At 36.5% G+C, this 23,374-nt stretch overlaps 1 protein-coding gene across 13 annotated transcripts in view; it reads right to left on the minus strand.

The window, feature by feature from the left end:
* Positions 1-23,374, minus strand: part of RTTN (rotatin) — a 164,776-nt gene that overhangs the window by 21,390 nt on the left and 120,012 nt on the right. For all 13 annotated transcript variants that reach the window (XM_027577527.2, XM_027577524.2, XM_027577522.2 and 10 more), the window contains 6 exons: positions 21,874-21,967; positions 17,493-17,688; positions 15,482-15,572; positions 12,815-12,968; positions 9,971-10,108; positions 6,852-7,069 (listed from right to left, as the gene is read on the minus strand). In XM_027577527.2, the coding sequence (XP_027433328.2) occupies positions 6,852-7,069; positions 9,971-10,108; positions 12,815-12,968; positions 15,482-15,572; positions 17,493-17,688; positions 21,874-21,967 (891 nt within the window). The remainder of the gene's footprint in view (positions 1-6,851; positions 7,070-9,970; positions 10,109-12,814; positions 12,969-15,481; positions 15,573-17,492; positions 17,689-21,873; positions 21,968-23,374) is intronic.

Below are 23,374 nucleotides of genomic sequence, written 5' to 3' on the forward strand. Positions count from 1 at the left end.
TCTCCTACATCTAGAGCACTTGCCATTTTCACACCTCCCAACCCACCCACCAGGGTTTTTCATTTCGTTCCCTTCATATTGTTGAGTTGTTGAATAAACCAGATCAGTCATCCTACAGAATGCCCCACATCCTGGGTTTGTCTGCTTGCTTCCTTGTGATGATCTGAACTTGTCTTCTCTGCTCTGTGTTTCTCATTTACCGAGTACTGTAGTTCCAAAGGCTTAAGTACATTCAGGTGAAATCTTTTGTGATAAGATTCTCACTTGGATATACACATAAAGTTTAATTACAATTTCAAAGGGTTCATAAATTCCATTGTAAGAACTAGAAGTTCCTCATATGATTTCTAAATATTAGATATAATTCACATTCGTAATTTTTCCTTCTATCAGGAATTTTCAATGACCCAGTTTTATAATATATTAAAATTAGTTCAAAATGATACAGTTTCACATAAAACATAGTATAGCATACACAGATGCTGACTGGCTGATACTCGACAATGTGACACTGGAGGAGCCTGCAGGGTTGAGGGGGCCCTTCCAGCCCCACCACCAGGGGCAGTGTGATTCCATCTTAAATACCTCACTTAGGCTGCTGCCTCTAACCAGGCAGGTCCCTATTTGGCCAATGAGTTAGATATTAAATGCCCAGACCCAGGGATGCTTGATAAAGATCATGCTAATGTGACCTTGAAGACAGCGGGGAAAAGGTAGAAAATTATTTAGGATAATGAATATGTTTGGAGTATAATAAGTATAGTTAATTATGAGCAACCTAATTTGCCTATAAACTTAATCTTCACCACTAATAAGAAAACTGCTCCCCTATACACACCCTTATTGAACCTGCATGCATTAATGTTTTGAGGAAAACCAAAATGTTCTCATTGAAATATATTACTCATCTACTCTCTACAGCAATGAGGGAGAAAAAAAGAGATAAGAATTCTAGGGAAACAATTGTGCACATAAATGTCTTTTATTCCCTCATGAAATCTCACTGAAATGATAGAAATGGGATTAAACACCAAGACAGACAGACACACTCACTCACTCACACAAGTCTAGAAATTAGAAAGCAGATGGATGAATAGCAAATGCAGTAGCAGGTTTGAGAAGGCAGAATACCACCCCTGTCCATACAATGAATTGCAAATGGCTGAGGAAATTTAGCATCAGGTACCACTGGAAGTGAGAACAAAGGAGGATTATTTGAAAAATCTCTGAGAACCAGTTTGATGACCAGATTTTGCCCACGACCCACCAATCTCTGCATAGCCAAGCCACTCTTCCTCCCCACCCCTTGCAAGAAACTGGAAATTTAGTCTCTGGAGAAGATGAATTAAAGCGTTCTAAACTGGCAAAGATGAGGCATATTTGCGGGTGAGGGTATTACACTGAAAACAGGAAGGAGTAAGTGAAATGTGCAAACTGATGTCTAAGACCCCTGCTCTCTTCCTCCTACTTTGTGGCAAAACACTTGGCAGCTGGCTTTTCACCTCCAAGCAGGAGATCAGAAGATTCTTCTCTCGGGAACCTGACAAGCGCAAGGAGGCAGGCCACAAAGGGAGGCAGCCAAATGCCCTTACATAGTACAGCTTTCAATTGACAGGCTCCACTCTGATGCCCAGGGCTTCCAATCTGCTTCAGATCTCCCAGTTTCAAATGCAGCAGACAACCAAGATTACCAGATACGGAGAAAAGCCCCTAACCAGAAGACAGAAACCAAAATAAAGAGTAAAAAAAGAAGAAAAGAGAAATTATGTAAGAAGAAAACTTAGTTTAAGAGTTCCAGACACATAGAACACACAAAGTAGAGGGGATGTCAGTTAAGCGAAGGAGGAGTTCAGATGGAAAGAACCATCACGAGGGGCACCTGTGTGTAGTCAGTTGAGCTTTCGACTCTTGGCTTTGGCTTCAGGTCATGATCTCAAGGTCATGAGATTGAGCCCTGTATCAGGCTCCACACTCAGCACAGAGAATGTTTGAGATTCTCTCTCCACCTCCCTCTACCCCTCCCACTCCTGCTCTCTCTCACTCTCTAAAATAAATAAATAAATCTTTAAAAGAAAAAAAAAAAAGAAGAAGAAGAAGAACCCTCAAAAGAGCCCAGCACAATGGATTAAATAGAACCCTCCTAGAAACTTCATCTGGAAAATGTCAAATGCTGGAGACAGAAAAAAATTCTTAAAACTCCCAGGGGAGAGAAAAATCATAATGGCTTCAGCCAGAAATCATAATGGCTTCAGATTTTTCCAGAGTAACATGAGAAGTTAAAGGAAAGAGACAAAGTCTTCTTAATTCTGAAGTGAATGACTTCTAATCTAGACTCCTCACTAGACTAAAATATAAATTTAATGTAAGGGTAGAAAAAGACTCAGATGTCTAGATCTCAAAAAAGCCTCTTATGCACCTTTACTCTGGAAGGTACCAGACAATAGACTCTATCCAAACGAAGGTGGGAACCAAGAAAGGAGAACATGGGAGACAGGAGATCGCAGGAAAAGCAGAGAGGTAAAGGAATTCCCCAGGAAGAAGGTGAATGGAGATCCTAGGATCACATTGGGCACCATGCAGGTCAGAAGGAACTGGGAGTGATTTCTTCCAGAACATGAAGCTGACAAGTTCTGTCATGTCTGAATATACTGAGAGGACATTCGATTGCTGGCAAAGAGCATGGAGCTTACCAGTGATAACAGAAAACTCAGTGAATTTAAAAATAATACAATAATTATCTCTAAGTAAAAAGGAAGCTGTGAAGTTCAACTGTGTGCAGCATTTTCACAGACTGACCACCACATGCTGCCTCCTCTCTAGCCACCATGAAGATACAAGATAGCAGGGAAAGGAGAAGGGAGCCCACTGTGACCAGGGAGGGCCATGGGGCTGAGAAAGGGAACTCAAGTCTCATGTTCCAGAGCGGGAAGTCAACAGATAATGTTTAAAATGGAATAACCAAGATAGAGTAATACAAGCATGTTAGAGACATGGAAGGGAAACATAAAACAATCAACTAAAAGAGGTATGAATAGTTGCCTCTAAGAAGAGGGAAATGAAGGAAAAGCACAGAAGTCTTCTACTTTGGATACAAAACTTATAAACCTGTTTGGCACTCTAAAATGTATACACAGAAAAACGGATATGAAAGCCAAAAACTAAAAACAAACAAAAAAGAAATAAACAGGATTAACATCTAGTAAATCCACCTACTTTTCAACATATACTGAAGGTCAGAGCAGAGGATTTAATTTCTACCATTTTCCATGCAGCACTTATTACAGACTGAAGAGTCGTTCCGAGCATCTGTGCACAGAGCAGGGGCACATGGCTCAAAGCGCGAGAAGTCCGGGAGGCTAAGATTCCATGTCAGATAGCTGAAGTGACAGACAACTAGCTACTGGATGATGCAGACACACAAAAGAGGAAAAATAAATCAAGAGGATATACAGCAAGAAACAGCATGTCTTTTTGCCAACCATAGGAAGAAAGAAAATCAGGACTCAATGTAATTTATTTAAATTTTATGCTCTTTTTAGATCTAATTCCTTCTATACATTAAGTGATCTAGGTCTTCTAGGTCAAGACTCTTTGCTTTCTTTCCAAAAGGCACTGATATAAAGAACAGGGTTTTTAATTACAGTGAACATTCATTGACACAGCCGTACTTCAAATAGATAAGGCTTTTCTCTCCAACAGATTTACTCTTGAACTTCACCATTCACTAAACACTTGTGCAAAATCTATCTCCTAAAATACAAAATGAGAGTTTGTTGTTTCCGCCATTACTATCCTTAGATATCAGACCAAATATAAGGAGCAGAATTAATTCAACATCTCAATTATGAGCAAAATCTATTACTATATGTCTTTGCAAATAAATTCTCATAATATGAGTATCACTAGGGAAGGCAAAATCCCCATTAAGTCAAATGTGTTCATTATGTTATGGTCAACAGAAAATATGGTCCCTATGGCCAAAAGATATATATCACAGGACATATATGTCAAAACACAGAATAGTTTCTAAGAGAATATTCAAATCCTCAAACCTCCTCAAAATGGAATTATGAAAAAATAAACTTGCACATAATTTAAGATATAAATACCAAATGCACACTTCCAATATGTATCCCCTATGGGAGAGTAGAGTAAAGCAACCATTTAAAAGATTCTCTGCCAAGACCCTTTAATTGAAGTTACAACATAACAATCTATCAGGAGGATGGAGTTTTAGAGCCAGCTTATACAAACTTAATACAATCCTCTCATTTTGCATTTGCATTTTAAGAACTGAATTACAAAAGGTCAAGTGATATGCTTAAGGTCACACACCTAATATTTCTGAGTAAGGTTTTAGAGAGAATTGAAATAAACCTCTGAAGGTCATCAATTTTAGTATACTCTTTCTTCTGACCAAAGACTGTGCTTTCCTTTCCTTTGTATAAAACCTGGCACAGCACACAGCCTACATGCACGTATAGTAAGAAACATATGTAATTTATTATTATGTGTTGCTGGCTCATGTATTTGAATAACATTTTAATTCACATATTATCTTTATATAGGGCAGAGCAAAGAAAACACAGCATTTGTAGTTTTAAAAAGCTAATAAATGCCCCATCTCATGTGAGGCATACTTTTTCCCATCAGTATGTCACAGGGACACTTCCTTTCTTTACTTTCTGTCTTAAACTTGCTTGTGCCCTTCTAACAAATGTCATGTATTTATATTCTGTTTACGTGAACAAGAAGAGTATGATTTATTAGGAAAAACAGTTTATATAAGTGGTTAAAGTATCCATATCCACACAGAATACTTTACATCTTTTATAATCTGGAGGAAATGGAGAGGAAAATTGGCTAGTCATTAGGAAAATCACTGAGATACCCTGTGGCTCCAGGATACCTTGTTTTCTTTGGCCAAGAAGGTTAACAGCAAAAGATTATAAATGATAACTTTTATAATGAATAATATAAAATATTAAGGAAAAATAAGGAGCAAGGTAAATTTTAAAAATTTCTGTGGCACAGAATTTTTCCTATGTACATTTATTTTAATCTGGTGCATCAACCAACAGGGACTCATATTTATCACAAGCCTAATCATGATTCCTTGAAACAGCACGACCAACAAGGGAGAGAAAGCAGCTAGGAAATAAAACAGCTTTGGTCTGGCCTGGCTGGAGGTCTTTAAATTTCACCTGGTCCAGGAGGACTGGCTGCAGGACTCATGGTCATGGCTACGGTCAAGGCTCCCAGAGCTACTGGGCATTCCTGGCCTGGGCGGGGGAGAGGGGCAGGTGCACTCCCCTCACTGAGGGCAAGAAAAGGGCGTGGGACTTCAGGAATCACTTGCATTCCCTGAAGGGGAAAGTGTGTCCTTAAGAGTGGTAGGACCTAAGATCAAAGGCCCCTTCCCTAGGGAAGAGAGCTCCACTAAAGCTAAAGTTAGGAGATTAATAATGCTTTTGAATTGGGGGAAGACCACTGTAAAGGTGTGAATTTGAGTTTCCTCTTACAATATTCTTTAAAGTGCAAAATCAGACTCAGTTAATCAAATAACGCCTGTTGTTCTGATGGGGACTGAGACAGCTGGGTCACCGTCCAGCTTTGGTTTTAAGCTAAGAAGAGCTGAGTGGACTGAGGGAGGCTGTGGCCTCCCAAGAGTAAATGACTTTGAGCAATGCTGTGAGGATCTTTCCCCCAAGAGTTTCAGCTTCTGAAGGAGCTCCTGGAGACAGGAGAAAATGTCAGGGGACCCTTTATCAGTCTCCTTATCTTTGCTCTGAGAGTAACTGTAGTCTGTTGGGCAAAGGAGAGGGAGACAAAAAGTCCCCCGAGAGCTCTGAGCCCCACCTTCAGTGGGTAGGTTTGAGCTGGACCAGGAGCCGTCCTTGCCTCTGTCAGCCTCATCTGTGACCGCTGCACACAAGGCACAAGTGGTCATGCCAGGAAGATTTGTACAGCCATAACTCCCATAGGTAGAAAAGGGGCAAAAATCCCCAAATTCAAAGCAGCAAAGAGATAGCAACAAATCGGCAGACTGGAACAACCTTCTGTCTCTATAAAATGTGGCTGGCCGACCAGGGGAATGGAAGCAAATCCGTCAAGGCACAAGTCTACTTCTTTTCCATCTTTCAGCAAGAAGATAAAAATCATAAAACCATGATTATTAAAAATAGAGATTCTTAATATTGAAAAATCTAGCAATTTCCTATTTGTAAAAATGACTACACAACTTAGGAAACACTTCAAGGTTTTTTTTGGTTAATCTATTTATAAACTCACACTTTAGTGATTTTAGAATGTTTTTCAATGAACAAAATTCTTGGTTCACATTTTAGGACTGCAAAAAGTAAGTTTATAAGTTTATAAGGCAGCATGGTTTAGAAAGGGGGCATTTTCTCATAAATGTACCAACTAACTCTGCCTACCTCTATAGACAACCACCTTAAATATATGTAATTCACTTACATAAATCAAATGTATGTTCAGAGATGCAGACATGTCTTTAAAATGGCAAGACATTATGAATTATACCTTCATTCCTGCAATATAACCATTTTGGTCATGACACAGCACACTACATTTTGGTAAACTGCTGGATTTAGATTTCTAATATTTCATTTTGAATTTTCATATCATAATCGTTAAAGAAGCTAGTCAACATCAGAGGACCATGACTGGAGAGGAGATGGTTAATTTAACTTTATATGCTTTTGTTTCATTTAAATGGTCATAATGAACATTAATTCAAATGATTGAAAAAAATTTTTATAAGGTCAAGACTGAAAGTTGATTTATTTAAGTACTAAACAAAGTTTTTGAAAGGTCAAGAAATCACATACCTGAAGAATTACTTCATGAAGTCGTTCTAGAGATTTCTGATTTTCCTGAGTTTTATCAAGAAGTGAAGCCATTGATGGACCGTGGCATACATTTGCTTTATCTTGATCTTGGAGATGCCTTTTTGCTTCCTCAGTCAAGAGAACAGAAAGGAATTGCAGGCTGGCGGTAGATAATGCAGGGCATGTGGTAGACAAACCCACACATGTGCACAACATATCTGAGAGAGAGAATACTTTCTTTTTAAATGGCTGAAAAAGTCTTCAAAATTAAAGAAGTGAATCAGATCAGTTTGAGTAATTAAGTTTATAGCCTTTTTATTTCTAATGTAGTAAAGCTATCAATACTTGTAAGTATCACGAGAATAACTCTAGCGTTTAAAAGTAATTTAAACAGTCACTATTAAGACAACAGAATCTAATTCTCATTTTATTCTTCTTATAAGGGTTCTTTTTGATACAAAAGTGTGTTTGCGTATGTGTGTGTACAAACGCACATACACATGGGGCGCCTGGGTGGTTCAGTCGTTAAGCATCTGCCTTCGGCTCAGGTCATGATCCCAAGGTCCTGGGATCGAGCCCCACATCGGCTCCCTGCTCTGCGGGAAGCCTGTTTCTCCCTCTCCCACTCCCCCTGCTTGTGTTCCCTTTCTCGCTGTGTCTCTGTCAAATACATAAATAAAATCTTTAAAAAAAATGCACATACACACAATATTTGCTAAGACCCAAAATAAGAGGATTATATATAGATGAGTACTGATTCCCTCTGGGGTCTTTTGGGATCCACAAAGTCTCTGGAGTTTTTAACTTTTTAATTTTTATTTCAGTGCTTACCGAAACAAAATTTCATGTAACTGTACTCTGAATTATCTAAATCACCACTGCATAATTGTGTTTCTGTTTTCAAACAAGTTGATGCTAAACAGTACTTAAAAGAGTTAGTATGCAGTGTTGGCATGGTGCAGAAACAAACGTTTCATGGTAGTTCAGAATACAGAACAAAAGTAGTTATGCACAAATTTGCAAACATAACACAGATTAGAAAGAATAGGCAAGCTGGGGCGCCTGGGTGGCTCAGTTGGTTAAGCGACTGCCTTCGGCTCAGGTCATGATCCTGGAGTCCCGGGATCGAGTCCCACATCGGGCTCCCTGCTCAGCAGGAAGTCTGCTTCTCCCTCTGACCCTTTCCCCTCTCATGCTCTCTCTCTATCTCATTCTCTCTCTCAAATAAATAAATAAAATCTTTTAAAAAAAAAAAGAAAGAAAGAAAGAATAGGCAAGCCAACTCAAAAGACTCTATACTGAATCAGTCATTATTAATTTCCTGTTATGATCACTGATTTCATCAAAGAAACATTTGATGCATATTAATTTTATTAATTTGAGTACAACTGGTTTGTAATTTTGTTATGTTTTACTTTTATATCATTTGGAATTTATGCTTCTGTAAGAGTTATAACCATAAGAATTTCTACCTAGATTTAGGCTAAAAGAAATTCTTATTTTCTTAAGTAACACAAAAATAATTTAGTGAGAGTGGCGTTTCGTGAGAATTATGATCATTTAAATGATGTCTAAATATGACTCAGGTCTGAAAAAAGACTTCTAGATAACACAAGTTACAAAGTGATCATAAGATGTTTTAAATATGTATGAGCATATGGGATGGAAATTAAAAACAAACAAAAACAACTCCATGATAAGGAATAGCAACAATCACTTTCTATTAGTTATGTTTTCATAAACATTACTATTATCAAAGCTAGCTGTTTTGTAGTAACTTATTTCTGATTAGCACCATATTATATAAACTGTGTGTGCGTTTTGAATAAGGACAGAGTAAATTCAGAAAGATTCTGAATTCTTATTTTATCACTAGGGAAAGTGTCAGGTAAACAGGCTTAAAGCAGGGGCCAGCAAACTTTTTCTGCAAAGGGTCAGAGAAGAAATGAGTATTGTACACTTTACAGGTCGTAGGCCTTTGTCACAGCTATTCAACCCTACCACTGTAGCAGGGAAGCAGCCATAGGCAACATGTAAATGAGGATGGGTGGCCGGGTTCCAACACAATCTTATTTACCAAAACAAGCAGCGGGCCACATCTGACCACTTGGCTTAGGTGTCCCCCATTAGTACCTTGCTTTATGTTAGCAGTGACTCAGGTGGTAAACTAAATTTCCCCACAATGGAGGTAAGAAAATCTCAATTACACAGTCAATCTCTTTCAGTAAAATAATGATTTCTAAATGGACACTCTTCCTCTTAGGTAAACTCAGAACTCCTATCTTCCAGATAACAAACAATTTTGCTTCTTACTGAACATGTATTTCCCCATAAAACTTACTTCAACACTACCACTCTCGTTACAAAATGTACCATCCACCTAAATCTATAGAATGATCAAATGATAAAGTAAAATGTGAAAAAAACAAGTTGACTGAATTAGTGGTAACTTGGAAGCTTAAAAGAACTCAATTTTGAATACATTTAAACTAGCAATTTTTTAAAAGTAACGTGTTATTTATGCATTTATGTTTAAAAAAAGTCTTCTTGCTATGCTAAAATTTGAAAGAGACTTTATGAAAAATTAGTAGTTATTTAAAAAAATTTGTTTATGCTAGTTAGTTATATGGAAAACATCTTATAACAATAATTAACTATCCTACACTCTTACCATTTCTGTACTATAAGAAAATTCTTGTCTTGATACAAGACACTATTTTTATTATAGATTTCCATGTTATCATATATACAGAATTTTAGGTGCAGGTTTACCCACTTACAGTGCATATATCTCAGGAAAGAGACTGGTTTCTATGTCAACACATGAAAATCTTTCTCATTGTTTTATAATCATGTCACATCACATGTCTCTTCATAATACCACAGGATTTTCTTAACTTGTTTTTATAGTTTTCTGAACTGGGTTTCAATTTTTCAAAAATGCATTTTTGAGGCTCAAGAGCACTGCAAATTTCTCAAAGTAAATACCTGGTTTCTCTTCCAAATGCCATGCCGTAATTACTTAATTTTAAGAAAAAAATATATAAAAATTGTAAGTAATGATTATCTTAATTTTTATTAGCAGAAAGATCCGCAGCCTAGTGAGAGTATCTTCTTACCGACCACGGCCATCCAGTGCTTGGCCAGACCCACTGTCACAGGTGGGAGAGAGGCAACAGTGGCTTTCCTCAGGAGTGTAGCCAGAAGGTTAAATAAATGTGTCCATGTGTGATAAAAAGCCGATATCAATTCTACATCTATGAAATTAATGAAAACATTTCAAGTTATTAACACAAAGAATAGGAAATACAAAGCTCACCAGATACTTCATTACACGTAAGAGGCACACACCTGTTAGATGAAAACAAATGTAATTCAGCATGATCCAAAATTTATTTTAATTAACTTTTTCACTGCTTCTTAAAGTTCTCTCTCATCTACCCCCCTACATAAAGACAGATACACACTCATGCATCCTCCTCTCATTAACACATATTCAATAACAATTCAGATGGTATGACAAGTCATAACCTAGGAAACACACATTGTGCATACTGTAAAAATACGGCATTGGGCGCCTGGGTGGCTCAGTTGGTTAAGCAACTGCCTTCGGCGCAGGTCATGATCCTGAAGTCCCAGGATCGAGTCCCGCATTGGGGTCCCTGCTCAGCAAGGAGCCTGCTTCTCCCTCTGACCCTCCCCCCCCTCATGTACACTCTCTCTCTCTCTCATTCTCGCTCTCTCAAATAAATAAATAAATCTTAAAAAAAAAATATGGCATTGTTTGTCCTACTTTTATAAAGTTTCTCCTGTTGTCTTTATCCTCTTTATGCAGGGGTGAAAGAAGAAAGCACAATGCGCCAAGGTCAAGTCAGAAAAGAAAGGAGAATTTCATCGAACAACCAAGAGTACTGCCCCTCAGAGAAAACATGACACTAAAGAGGATTCTGTACCTTTGCCTATGGCTGAGAAAATAGCAATTAACCTTCTATCGTAAGGACAGCCTTTCCTTCTCTCCACGTGGCAAATGGAGGCTAGAGAGAAGCAGTAATCTTAGGACTATCTTCTCTGACCATGCCACCAGTAGTATCTGGCAGCTTTTGCCAAACTCCATTACCAAGCAAACTAAGGACTTCCATTTCAGGGTTCTTTTGGAAATGGCAGATTCCAGGGAGTTCGGATTATAGCAAGCCTTGGTGTGTGTCTCAACCATTTTGTCATTGTCAGCTCTATAAGGAATCTTTTCAGACATATGCTTCCTCCTCATCATCCCCATGAAGTTTTAATTCCATAGATTCTGTATATATGTATATCTGAATATAGATTCGGTATATCTGTACTTTATACATAAAAAGAATTAGGTATAAAGCTTACTGATTTTAGTCAAGATAGCCAAATAAAATATTTAAGTTAAAAGTTAAAATTAAAAATTGAAAAGCAATTAACATTTAACTTAACTTTGTAACTACTTTTGCTAAGTAACTTTCAATGTAATTTACTTGCTCCTATAAAATGTATTGAATTACATATGAAAATTAGCCAATCATATAAATATATACTAGAAAGATAATCAATATTTTATAAAACCATTCACAACTATTTTTCCAGAAAAATTTTTAAAACTCATTTCTTAAAAAATTGTTACTGAACTTTTACCTTTTGCTAGATATGAGAAAATGACTTCTAACTTAACCAGCTGCCAGATATACATTCAGCTATCAGTGACAGTTTTTATTTTATTTTCAGCAATTGATGTAATTAATGATGGGCCAATTAACTTACATAATAATAAAACATACACTATTTTTATTTAATTCTCAAAGCCCAAGTCACACACAAAAGCAAGAGAATCAATTAAAAAAACATCCACAAGTCAGCCAATGACAATCAGGACATGGTATGACTTTGGGATATCTGGCCATATGACTTTGGGATCAAGTGTTGAATCAAAGTCCTCCAGTCACAACCATCTATACACTATAGTTTTTAGCAATTATATTTATTTCCTGTTTATCTTCTATGAGCTCAATATCAGTGCTTCCCAAGTGATATCCAAGAAACCCAACAAGAGAAATCAAATACTAAGGAGTAAGATTTTATTGGGTAGAAATGAGCTCTGAAGGTCTACAAACCATTGTAATAGCTAAGATTTTTTTCCCCCAAGAGTCAATTTTTGTTTCTTGAAGGGTGATATCACCCTTATAGAGAATGCATGGTCTATCCTGATTTGCTTAGTTAGGACATCACTACCACTTGTAAAATTTACAAGTAAGGAATTACTATTCTTCTAGCACCAGGATATTTTAACACTAATAAGACACTGAGGACTAGATTTGCTGGCATCATAAAACATTTCACTCACCTAAAACCAAACAAATCTATAAAATTCAAAAACCTAAGTAATAATGAACATGCAAAGAGCCATTTAGCAATAGCCAAATTATCGATTACTTCATTATAAAATCTTTTAATTATATTTTAATTCTGTTAAAGATTCTATATTGTTTTAATTTTCTCTATTAAGTCCTCTAATGCATCTTTTCATCAGAGTGTATTTTTCAATAATTTCGACTTTATCAAAATGTTTGATATATATATGCTACACTTACTGATACTTGTTATTGCAAATAAGTTATTAGTAGGTCATTTGGCTGTACCCATAGTTTATAAGAATAATTACTACCTGAAACTCACTGTACTTGCTAATATTACACAGAGAACTTTGCCCTCATTTAAACTGACAGCACAGGGGAGAGGCCCTTCACTATACTACATATTTGTCTCAAATGGTTTCCTGGAACGACTTAAAAGATCCAAACTATAAAACACATTATAAAAGCCTTCCAAAATATTGGCAAAGCACAACATAAAATTTAACCTTGAAGTGAGTATCTGGTGCAGAGTAAGACTTTTTTCCTCAATATCATTTGCTTCCATCCCAAACTTAAAGAAATAAAGCTTACCTAAGACATCTTTGGTGCATATGGTGAGGATCCCAATGATGTTTGTGATGAGAGGTTTCAGAAGCTCATCCTGAATCACAAGGTCGGGATCTACCAATAAACATGACTGCAGAAGCCTGGACAAAGATGACAGATATTCTAGGAGAAAGGATACCTATTTGAAAAAAGAGATAAAGGAAAACAAAACATATTATATGAAAAGTCTAGCTCAGTGATATTTCAGCTTTCTATGCATTATAAGTTACTTTCTTTGTAATGTATGTTAATAAAAACTTATAAAATATTAATCATAATTTTTTGAGATCTAAAAGGAATGCACAGCAAAGTATTCTCATATTATAAGCATGCCATTAATGACCACATTAACACTGTCAAGTATAATACCAAACAAAGCAGTATTTTCAAAGTCAAATTTCAAATTCCATTTAGAGAAAGAACGCCTTTATAGTTTTTAAGTAGAGAAACTGGGAAATCAATATATTATGGAAGTAGAAAGGGGAATTCCAATGCCATATATATGTGTATAAAAATACAATTTTATAGAGAAAGAAAGATTACAAGATATTCTTCAACACATCTCCTATCAGGTAAAATGAAAGTTTGTAACATTTAATTTCCTATTGCTATGAAGTCTTTTTTGATGCCTTTGTACTCTACTGATTGCAGTTAAAGCAAGTCTGACTCTGATGTATGAAGTGTTACCAGAAAAAGATAAGCCATGGAAGGTGAGAACCAACGAGAAGCATCCGAGAGAGAACCACGGAATCACTGAAGCCTCTCACAAGCCCATGCACTCCGCCCAGCCACACTCGGCACTTCCTCGGCACCTCTACACTCTCAGCTCAGATCTCCCCCTTGTGAGGCATCCTCTGACCACCTTGACAAAACACAGCATGCTCTCCCTCTGCCGCACACCCTTTCACCCACCCTCGTTTTTCCCATACCATTTGTCACCAGCTGATAAAACACTTCACATTTTATTTACTGCTTACTGTCTGTCTTCTGCACCGAGGACAGAATTCACGTGGGGAGGCGTGTGTGTTTGCTTTGTTCACACATCTGTCACTGGGATCTAGAACACAATCTGGCAGAGAAGAGGTTCCAGAACTTTTCTGGAATGAATGAGTAATCTTGTGTGAGGACAAACAGCCAAGAAGCACTTAGCCTACAGAAGGTCAGGTGATGAAGTGAGTAAGAGTGTGAGTTCTGGAACCAACCTGTATGAGCTGGAATCCCGGCTCTGCCCCTTTCTATGTGAGCAACCCTGGACATTTCCAATCATTTACTTTTAAAATGAGGCCACTAACGATACTTCATGTGACTATTGTGGGGATCACATAAATTAGTACAAACAAGCACTCCAAAATGTGTGCTACTGTTATTCATTCATTCCACAAGTACTAAATGAGTACCTTCCATGGGACAGGAACTGCCCTCAGCATCCAGAATACAACTGATATGTAAGAACAGGCAAAGCCCTGCCTTCATGGAGCTCACCGTAGCCTTCAACCTCATCTCCCCCTCACAGATTCACTCTAGCCACTCTGGCCTCCTTGCTATTGCTTGGACAGACCAAACATTTCCCAATCTCTGGGGTCCCGCAGTGTCCCCCAGACTAGCTTCCTCACATACTTCAGGTTACACTCCCTGTCTGAAAGAACCTCCCTGACCACCCTAAGTGGAAAAGCCCTAACCTCCCAGCTCTGATGTCATTCCCTGTCTCCTGTTTTAGTTTTTCTTCTCAGATGTCTATCATCAACAGGTATATAAGGATTTGCTCATGATCTGCTCTTCCAGCCTGAGGGGAAGAGTATTTATTTGCACAGGCAAGATCCTGGTACATGGTAGGCCCTCAAAAAAACTTTGCTGGATGGATAGAAAGTGAAATGGAGGAGACAGCCTTATTCAAATAAACACACTCAAAAGTGAAGACACTGCCCTGGGACAAGTGTTTTGAAGATGATGCACACTGTGTTACCCAACCTTGTAAAAGGATGTCTGCCCTATTCAGAAACCTCAAAGATAGCACCACAAAGCAAGAGATACTGGTCTGTTCCACCTTTAATTATCACACTAAATAAATCTTGTAGCCCTTCTTAAAATCTGATTTGGGGTAACATTTCTATTAGCAACAACTACACAAGGAATTGTTAAGCATACTTTACATAAAGATGCTAGCTACAAGCAAGAACTTAAAAATAGTAAATATCTGTAAAGGAACAAAAATAAATTTATTTTTATTAGACTGCGTTTTGAAAATACACAGAATTTAATCACTATGTATTTTAACAATTTCAATTTAGGTGAAAATGATAGAGACAGTCTAAAATCACAGAATGAGAAGGTGGTCTATACAACGTCCCCTTTTTATAATATGGTGCTCAAAGATACCCAGATCTGTGGGTAAACATTTATAGTTGGTTGATAATGGAATCAGGAAGAGAATCTAAATCTTTAAACCCTGCTGCTTTATTTCACCATGCAAAGATGTCTCGGATTAAAATGTTAAGTAACCTATTTCAAGTAACCTCATCATACCATGTATATCCTGAAAGATTTCCATTCCTCTCCTATGGTTAGTATATTCTTGGCAGAATTTATGTTTTTGGTACTTAAAGCAAACAAATGTGCAAACAGACATGAGCGAGAGGGAGATGTGACACTTACCTGAGCCTGAGTGTGTTCAACTGGAGGTGACAAAGGCAGTGGAGCCTTCAGCTCCTGGACACAGCTCTCTAGGAGGGTGGCATCTGCAATACTGCGAAGAAGAGAAAAAAAAAGAAAGAAATCCTTCCAGATGAGTAGTATGAGGCTTATTAAAAATTAATAAATTAGTATTTGAAGTTTGAATATAACCTTGAAAGGAATTTAAGAGAAAGGATCTTTACAGAGAACAAACTGATGGTTGTGAGAGGGAACGTGGGTGGGGGTGTTGGGGAAGGGGAGTGGGAGATAGAGGCCTCCAGTTATGGAATGAGTAAGGTCATGGGAATAAAAGGCACAGCATAAGGAATACAGTCAATGATACTGTGATAGCGATGTAACAGGACAGATGGTAGCTATGCTTGTGGTGAACAGAGCATAACACAAATCCATCAAACAATTAAGATGCACACCTGAAAGTAATGTGACATTGTGTGTCAACTATACTCAAATAGAAAGTAAAAACAAAAAAGAGAAAAGATTTTCATAAAGATAATATATAAAAAGGTATCCTATAATATTTTAGAACACAGGAAAAGATCTTATCCAATAAACATAGGAAGCAAAAAATATCTAATGAAAAGCAGAATAAAATATAATGAAGCTCTTTTAGAAGGAAGGCAAACAAAAGAAAAACCTTGGTGGTTAGTTTCCTCTTTAAAATAGGAAAAATACTTGCTAGGAAATAAGTTCTGATTTAGAAAGTAAAAGACAAAATAATGCAAAACAAACAGGAAAATTGTTTTAAGTCAGGAATAAAGAACAGGTACAGAATATGACAAGCCTTTGCCATAAAAGATCCTTTAATAGCTCTGTGGCCTCAATTTCATAGCAGACTCCTAGCTGACTCTTGAGAAGCCAGAGGATTCCTAAAGCTCCATTTTGATCGTTCTCGAGGCAGGAAAACATCCACAAGGAAAAGGCAATCGACTAGTGGGTTCCTTTTCCAACTCTAGTAGGTCTCACAGTAGAAAGATGACAAGGAAATATGAACAAACTCACACCCCACAGCTCATTATAAATGGTAAATGAGTAATGAAAAGTGAGATGAAACAAGGGTTATTTCTTTATTTGTAGTTTTCTTAATATCCTGAAAAGAAAAAGAAGGCACTGTGATTTGGCAAAGAAGAAGAAATTTCATATGGCGAATATTCACAGGCAGAGAAATGCAAATGACTAAGTGGTCAACAGGAGGAGGTACGCTGGCTATCTGGATGTGGGAAGGAAGAAAAGGAACAGTTACTATAAAAAAAGAGTGTCCTAGACATCATCACTTAATCCTCACACTAACCCCATTAAACAGATGTTATTAATGACACCCCAGAGATTAAAATAATTTCCCCAAGACTACAATGCTAGGGAGCGAATGAACTATAATCAGACCTTAAATCAGGCTGATTCAGGATCTACAGCCTTTTTTACTATACCATATAACCAATATGATCATCCAAAGGTCCTGCCATATGAACTCATTAATATTAGCTAAATGAAAGAACAAAATCATGATTTCCTAAATTTTATCAAAGTACTTTCTAATAAAAGAGTTTAATCTCCAATAATGAAAAAAACTCCAAATGAATTTAAACAATGATTTTCAACCCATGGCCACGATGCTGATACAACCCTAGGGAGATGAATCTCTGACCTCCTTCACTTCCATTTACAATGGCCAAGTGAATTGCATATTTCTTGAGTGTGATGGAGGACAAATAAGGTTTAGAACCTCTGAATTATTAAAAAAAAAATCAGGAAGGTAGGAGTGCATAATAGTCAACATAACAAACCAGTATGAGTGCTGTAACAGATCCAAACTAAAACTGTCAAGACAATTCTGGCAAAAGCAGAAACCTGCAATCTAATGAGCCAAAAAAAAAAAAAAGTAAAGACAAATTCCCAGGACGCATGAAGTCTTACACCAAGTCATGAGCAGAGCTGGTGTCAATTCATCTCTACCACCCCACCCCGCCCGTCTTACTTGCAGAGAAGCTCTATGAGCCGGGCTTGCCGGAAAGCATGTGCAGTGTCTCCAGGAGCGACCGTCAAGAGACCGTCCAGCAGGCCACACACGGCTGACAGGAGAGGCGGAGTGACCACACACTGCCTGGGCAGAGGGGCAGGAAGGGATGTGCCATGAGGAAGCTGTGCGGACGCAGATTCATGCTGACCCATTACTGAAAATAAGCATAAAGATTATCACTATTTTATTCACTTTGTACTTATGTACAATATTCACAAGTTCAGATATTCAGAGGAAAGTCCCTGAAAGTGCCAAAGAGAGATGGTTGGGGAATTTCCCTAGTGCCAGACTCATCTCCACCCTGAGGCCAAGGAAGCAGACATCAAACTCCTCCACTGTGTGTGTGTGTGTGTGTGTGTGTGTGTGTGTTTCGGGGACAGTGTAAGAGGCAAGACAAGAAGGGCAGCGCACGTGTTGTGCCCTCAAGCATTCAGACACCGAGGAACAAACAGATGGTCTACAACTCTTCTTCTAAAGCTCTAGGGGCCAGAAGTGCTTTAGATTCAAAATATTTTAGATTTTAGAAAAACAGCAAGATACATGAACCCTACATTAACTCACACCTTCAATGGGATCTTGGGAAACACCCCACAAGGTAATAAGTATTTCTATAGTGTGACGCATGTACAATCACAGTAAGTAGGATGCAGAAAGGAAGAAAGACTACCTCAAAACAATACTGCCCAGGGTCCGCAGCAATGGTACTCAGGTACAGGCAAGTTTTACACCAAGTGAGTTCTGAGAAAACTTTCAAGGTTTCAGAGATTCTGGATTTTGGAACTGAAGATATGAGACTGTGGACCTTTCCCAGAAAACTCAACAAGGGATTGTTAAAGAAAGCTATCTTTGTTAATCTGCCTCAAGACTTTCCCTCATGACTCTCACTTATTTCTTTTTTAAAAAAACAAATTTTGAATAAATTCAGACTTACAGAAAGTACAAGAGTACAAAGAATTCCCATATACCTTGGCCCAGATCCCTATATATTAATGTTTTACCACATTTTATCTACCTATGTACCTATATTCTTACGAACTGCTTGTAAGTTGCAAATGCCCCTTCGGCCCTAAATTAATTTCCTAAACAAACTTTGTCTTTTATAATCACAGTACAATTAGCAAACCAGGAAATTAATAGTGACACAGTGGTAGCCTCTAATCTATAGACCTTTTCCAAATTTTCCATGTTGTCGCAATAATGTCCTTTATAGCTCGAGTTCTTGTTTGGATCCAATTCAGGATCACACCTTGCATTTAGCTGTCATGTCTCTTTGGGTTCTAAACTGCAAGATTTCCTCAGACTTGCTTTGTCTTTCAGGGCCTTGACATTTTGCAAAGAGCACAGGCCAGTTACTTTGTAGAACGTCTGATGTTTGATGTTTCCTCATGAGTAGATCTTCAGTGCGTGCTACCAGGAAAAGCATGATTCCTATTTGTGCCACTATTGGTAGTGTTAACTTTAGCCCTTTGATCAAGGTGGTATCTACCCGGTTTCTCCACTGTAAAGCTTAATTTTTCCTTTGTAATTAACTAATTCCTTCAGGGGAAGAATTAGTACTATATAACTTTGGACTAGGTAACATCAAGAAAGATTTGACATTTTAAACTAAATAAAGTTTGGAAAATTAAATTTAGGTAATTCCACAGAGTTCAATTGATTTTAAGGGAAAGATTTAAATATTCACAAGATATGTATTCCCTGTTTTCAGCATTTTTAGGCCAAATATACAGAAGATCGATAAAAGGGGAGGACACAGAGGTTAAGAAATTCAAACTCATCTAATATATTTCAATAAACATTCATATTTTATCTAGAGAAAATTATCCTAGTTATTTATGTTAGTAGTACTCAAATACACTAACATTTTTATTTTTTAATGATTCCTTTCACCTTTGTATATCAAATGTAAGCTTACAGATCACAAGAGATCCTGTTAGGTATTTGTTTTTTTTTTTTTAATAAAATAATTTTTCTTTTACAAAAGTTAGAAACTAAAGTTAAAAATGTAAAGTTGGATGTCTAAAGTGGCCCTAATGTACATGTTAAGAGAAAAATTTTTTCACTCTGTCCTAAATCACTCTGGAGCTTATTAATTCCCTGGTTAATTAAGAATTAGCAAAACAGGGCGCCTGGGTGGCTCAGTTGGTTAAGCGACTGCCTTCGGCTCAGGTCATGATCCTGGAGTCCTGGGATGGAGTCCCACATCGGGCTCCCTGCTCAGCGGGGAGTCTGCTTCTCCCTCTGACCGTCCCCTCTCTCATGTGCTCTCTCTCTCTCATTCTTTCTCTCAAATAAATAAAATCTTTAAAAAAAAAAGATAAGAATCAGCAAAACAACAAATAAAAGAACTAACCAGCTTCACTGGCAAATCCTGCTAGATGTTCTAGCTGAGGGAACTAAAAATCTCATTATCACCAAAAAAAATTTTTTTTAAAAATTATATTTTATCTTAATACTATTTTAAAGGGATGAGATTCAAGAAGATACCTAACAAGAAAATAATTGCTCTAGTGTTATGGCTCACACACAATATATATTCAATGCTTTGCAGCACTGTTCAGTGGCAGATTCAACAAAAAGAAGATTTTTTGTCAAATATACATGCTTAAGTGATTGGTAACCAGTAAAACTGTGCATGAATACACATTGTAAGCACAATCCTTGAAAATAAAATAAATCCAAATCAAGAATCATGCAACAAAAAACAAAACAAAACAAAAAAGCCCACACAACTGTATGTCCACACCAAAACCTGTACATGAAAGTCCATAGCAGTATTATTCATAATAGCCAAAAAGTGGAAAAATCCAAATGTCCATCAAATGATGAATGGGTAAATAAAATGTGGTCTATCCATATAGTGGAATATTTTTAGCAATAAAAAGAAATTAAGTACTGAAACATAATACAACATGGATCAACCTTGAAAACATTATGCTAAGTGGACAAAAAAACAGTCACAAAAAAACACATACTATATGATTTGCTTTTCTATGAAATTTCCATAACAGGCAAATCTATAAAGAAGGAAAGATGATTAACAATGGCCTAGGACTGGGAAGGATCAAAAGAGATGAGGAGTGATTGCTAATGGCAAGGTTTCTTTTTGGGGTGATGAAAATGAAAATGTTCTAAAATTAACTGTGGTGATGCTTGCACAGCTCTGTGAATAGACTCAAAACCAATGAATTCACTTATTAAATGGGTGACTGTATGGTATATAAATTATTCTCAATGAAGTTATTAAAAAAGAGTAATGCAACATACTTTTAGAGATAAATGTTCATGAAATTCATTATCAAATTTCATTTCATCCTGTGTCCTCAACTATTTAAACAATGTGAGTTTGCTCCTTTTATTCTTTAGAGGACCAAATAAGTACTTTCTACAATACTTTTTTATATTGTTAACATATATTACTAAAAAAAAACCAAAATGGGACATTGTTTAGGAAGTTAGGGAACAAACACTATAATAAAAATTCAGAGTAAAGTCTTCATTAAGCAATTATTTCTGAAGTTTTAGAAAGCCTTTTCCCTGTGGATGCTTATACTTCAGTGTTTAAAATTCTTCTTTTTTAGGTAGCATATTGCTTACAAGTGATGTATTTAATGCTACTGAATAAAGGCCTGTATATTCTCTAGAACAAACAAAAGCTAAGTTGTAATCTTCCAAACATATAAAGTTTGAAGCATAATAGCAGGGGAAGCAGTCCCTAATACAAAGAATATAATTTATATATTGCCATTAATAAAAATAAATCCCAGGCTACTCATCAAGCATTTTTTTATTTTATTATGTTATGTTAATCACCATACATTACAACATTAGTTTTTGATGTAGTATTCCATGATTCACTGGGTGTTACACGCAAACAATGAATCATCAAGCATTTCTAATAAAATAAAGATGCAACACATTTTGTGGACTTTAAAATGGAAGTATTTCCCTTGAAAAATACTTATGACCAGATTCTCTCCACTTTCAAGTGGACTACTGTGGTAAATTGAAGTGTTTTCCCTAAAGAGGGAGAAAAATGAAGGTAACTAATATCTATTAATTCCCCAGTTCAAACACTAAATATCTACACTTAACTAATAAGAAACCATATGGCAATCAGACAACTACATTCCATTTATTAGTTAAGGGTATTTGTTTTGTTAATTTCTGATATACTTATTCTATCATGTTCCAGTCCACTTCATTTTGTTCTTATCTAGACATTCATTGTGTTTTGTGACTTATTTAATTTTGTTCTTATGTAGACATTTAGTTTCAAAATATCTGGACGGACTTGTCATTTTTTTTTCGAAAGTAGAATGTCTTCCTAAAAGGGTACCTTGAGCCACAAACTGGTCATGTGAGGCTTCAGGGAGAGACACTGCTGAGGGCCCAAGTGGTAGAAATTCAGCACTCCCCGATGAAGGTGCCACCTATCAAGCAGCAAAGAAAATTATTTTATTCTTAACATTCATTCATTAATGTTATCACATGGAAACTGAAACAGAAGCAATATGTACACAAAATAACCTTAACCAAGAAGGTTAATAACAAAACTACACTAGTTAATATGACTGGAAAACATTCCATATCTTGAGAGTTGTAAGTTTTTTGAATGGCACTTTCTACTTCTTCTTACAGGACCTCCTGGAATTTATGTAAATCAGTAACTCAAAGTAGCAAAGTTTTGATTTGAAGCCCATTTCGTTTTTAAGGTCTGGATATGGCCTATACCCATTTATTACCCAAATGTTAAAAAGCTAAAACATGCTCCTTCAACTTTTGCATAATTCACCATCCCTGAGATAGTCTGCCCTACTTGATTCATAGTAAGAGGGGTTCTACTTATAAGTTTCAAATGGCACACACAAATTTTAATAGTACCTAAGAAAAAAATCAACAGAAATATTAATAAGATTTTTCTCTACCTTTCCCCATATCACAAAAGAACTGTTTCAGGCAGTATGTTAACACTGTGTTTCAGAATACAGTTATTTTTTAAAACATTAAACATAATATAAATTCTGTAGAAGACAAACACAATTTCACCTATAGGTTTATAGATGAGCAGACTGTGTGGCCTCCTAAAATGGAAAAAGTTCAAACTGATGTATCTGGCACCTTCTATGTGAAAAATACCTTATCTGGAGAGGTCAGATCACTCTTTTTCTTACCATCAATTTATTTTCTCTGAAATAGCCTGAACTTCCCAAACCTGGATAAGCTCCATGTCAGCACATGCATGCAGTATGAGCTGTCACTAGAACTTATGAATCAACCCTACCTCAAACTCAGATACCATACAGCTCAGAACTTGTATATTGATTGTGTATTTATCTTAACATATAAAGTAGGATACCTTAGACTTGATATGAGAGAATAAAAGCAAAAACCAAGGTTATTTTTGTTTTCAGTTTCTGTTAGTAAAAAGAATATAAATCTGAAGAAAATGGTTGATGGAATTTATATACAGTTTTTAAAATCCCCCTTTCAACTTAAGACTTTAATCATTTCTCACCACTTCAAGTATGACATTACAATAACAAATAAATAACAGAAAGCTGTAGCCAATAAACGTAAGCCAAGCACATAACATCATCTAAAAAAGTAAGCCTGGATAAATTTCAGTCTAAATAAACACTCATAAATAATCATATATTAAATACATTATTTTATCTAATATTAGATCCAGATAATAGGAAAAAACCTAAAATTTATTTTTCTAAAAATGCTATTTACCTACAACTGGCTCTAAGAAATGTTAAAAAAAAAAAAAAATCCCTGTCAACAGACATCCAAATGACTTTCACAGTCTGTGAAGACAACCACCACAACTGAGA

Source organism: Zalophus californianus, chromosome 14 (genome assembly GCF_009762305.2).
Source record: "Zalophus californianus isolate mZalCal1 chromosome 14, mZalCal1.pri.v2, whole genome shotgun sequence".
Lineage (NCBI taxonomy): Eukaryota > Metazoa > Chordata > Mammalia > Carnivora > Otariidae > Zalophus > Zalophus californianus.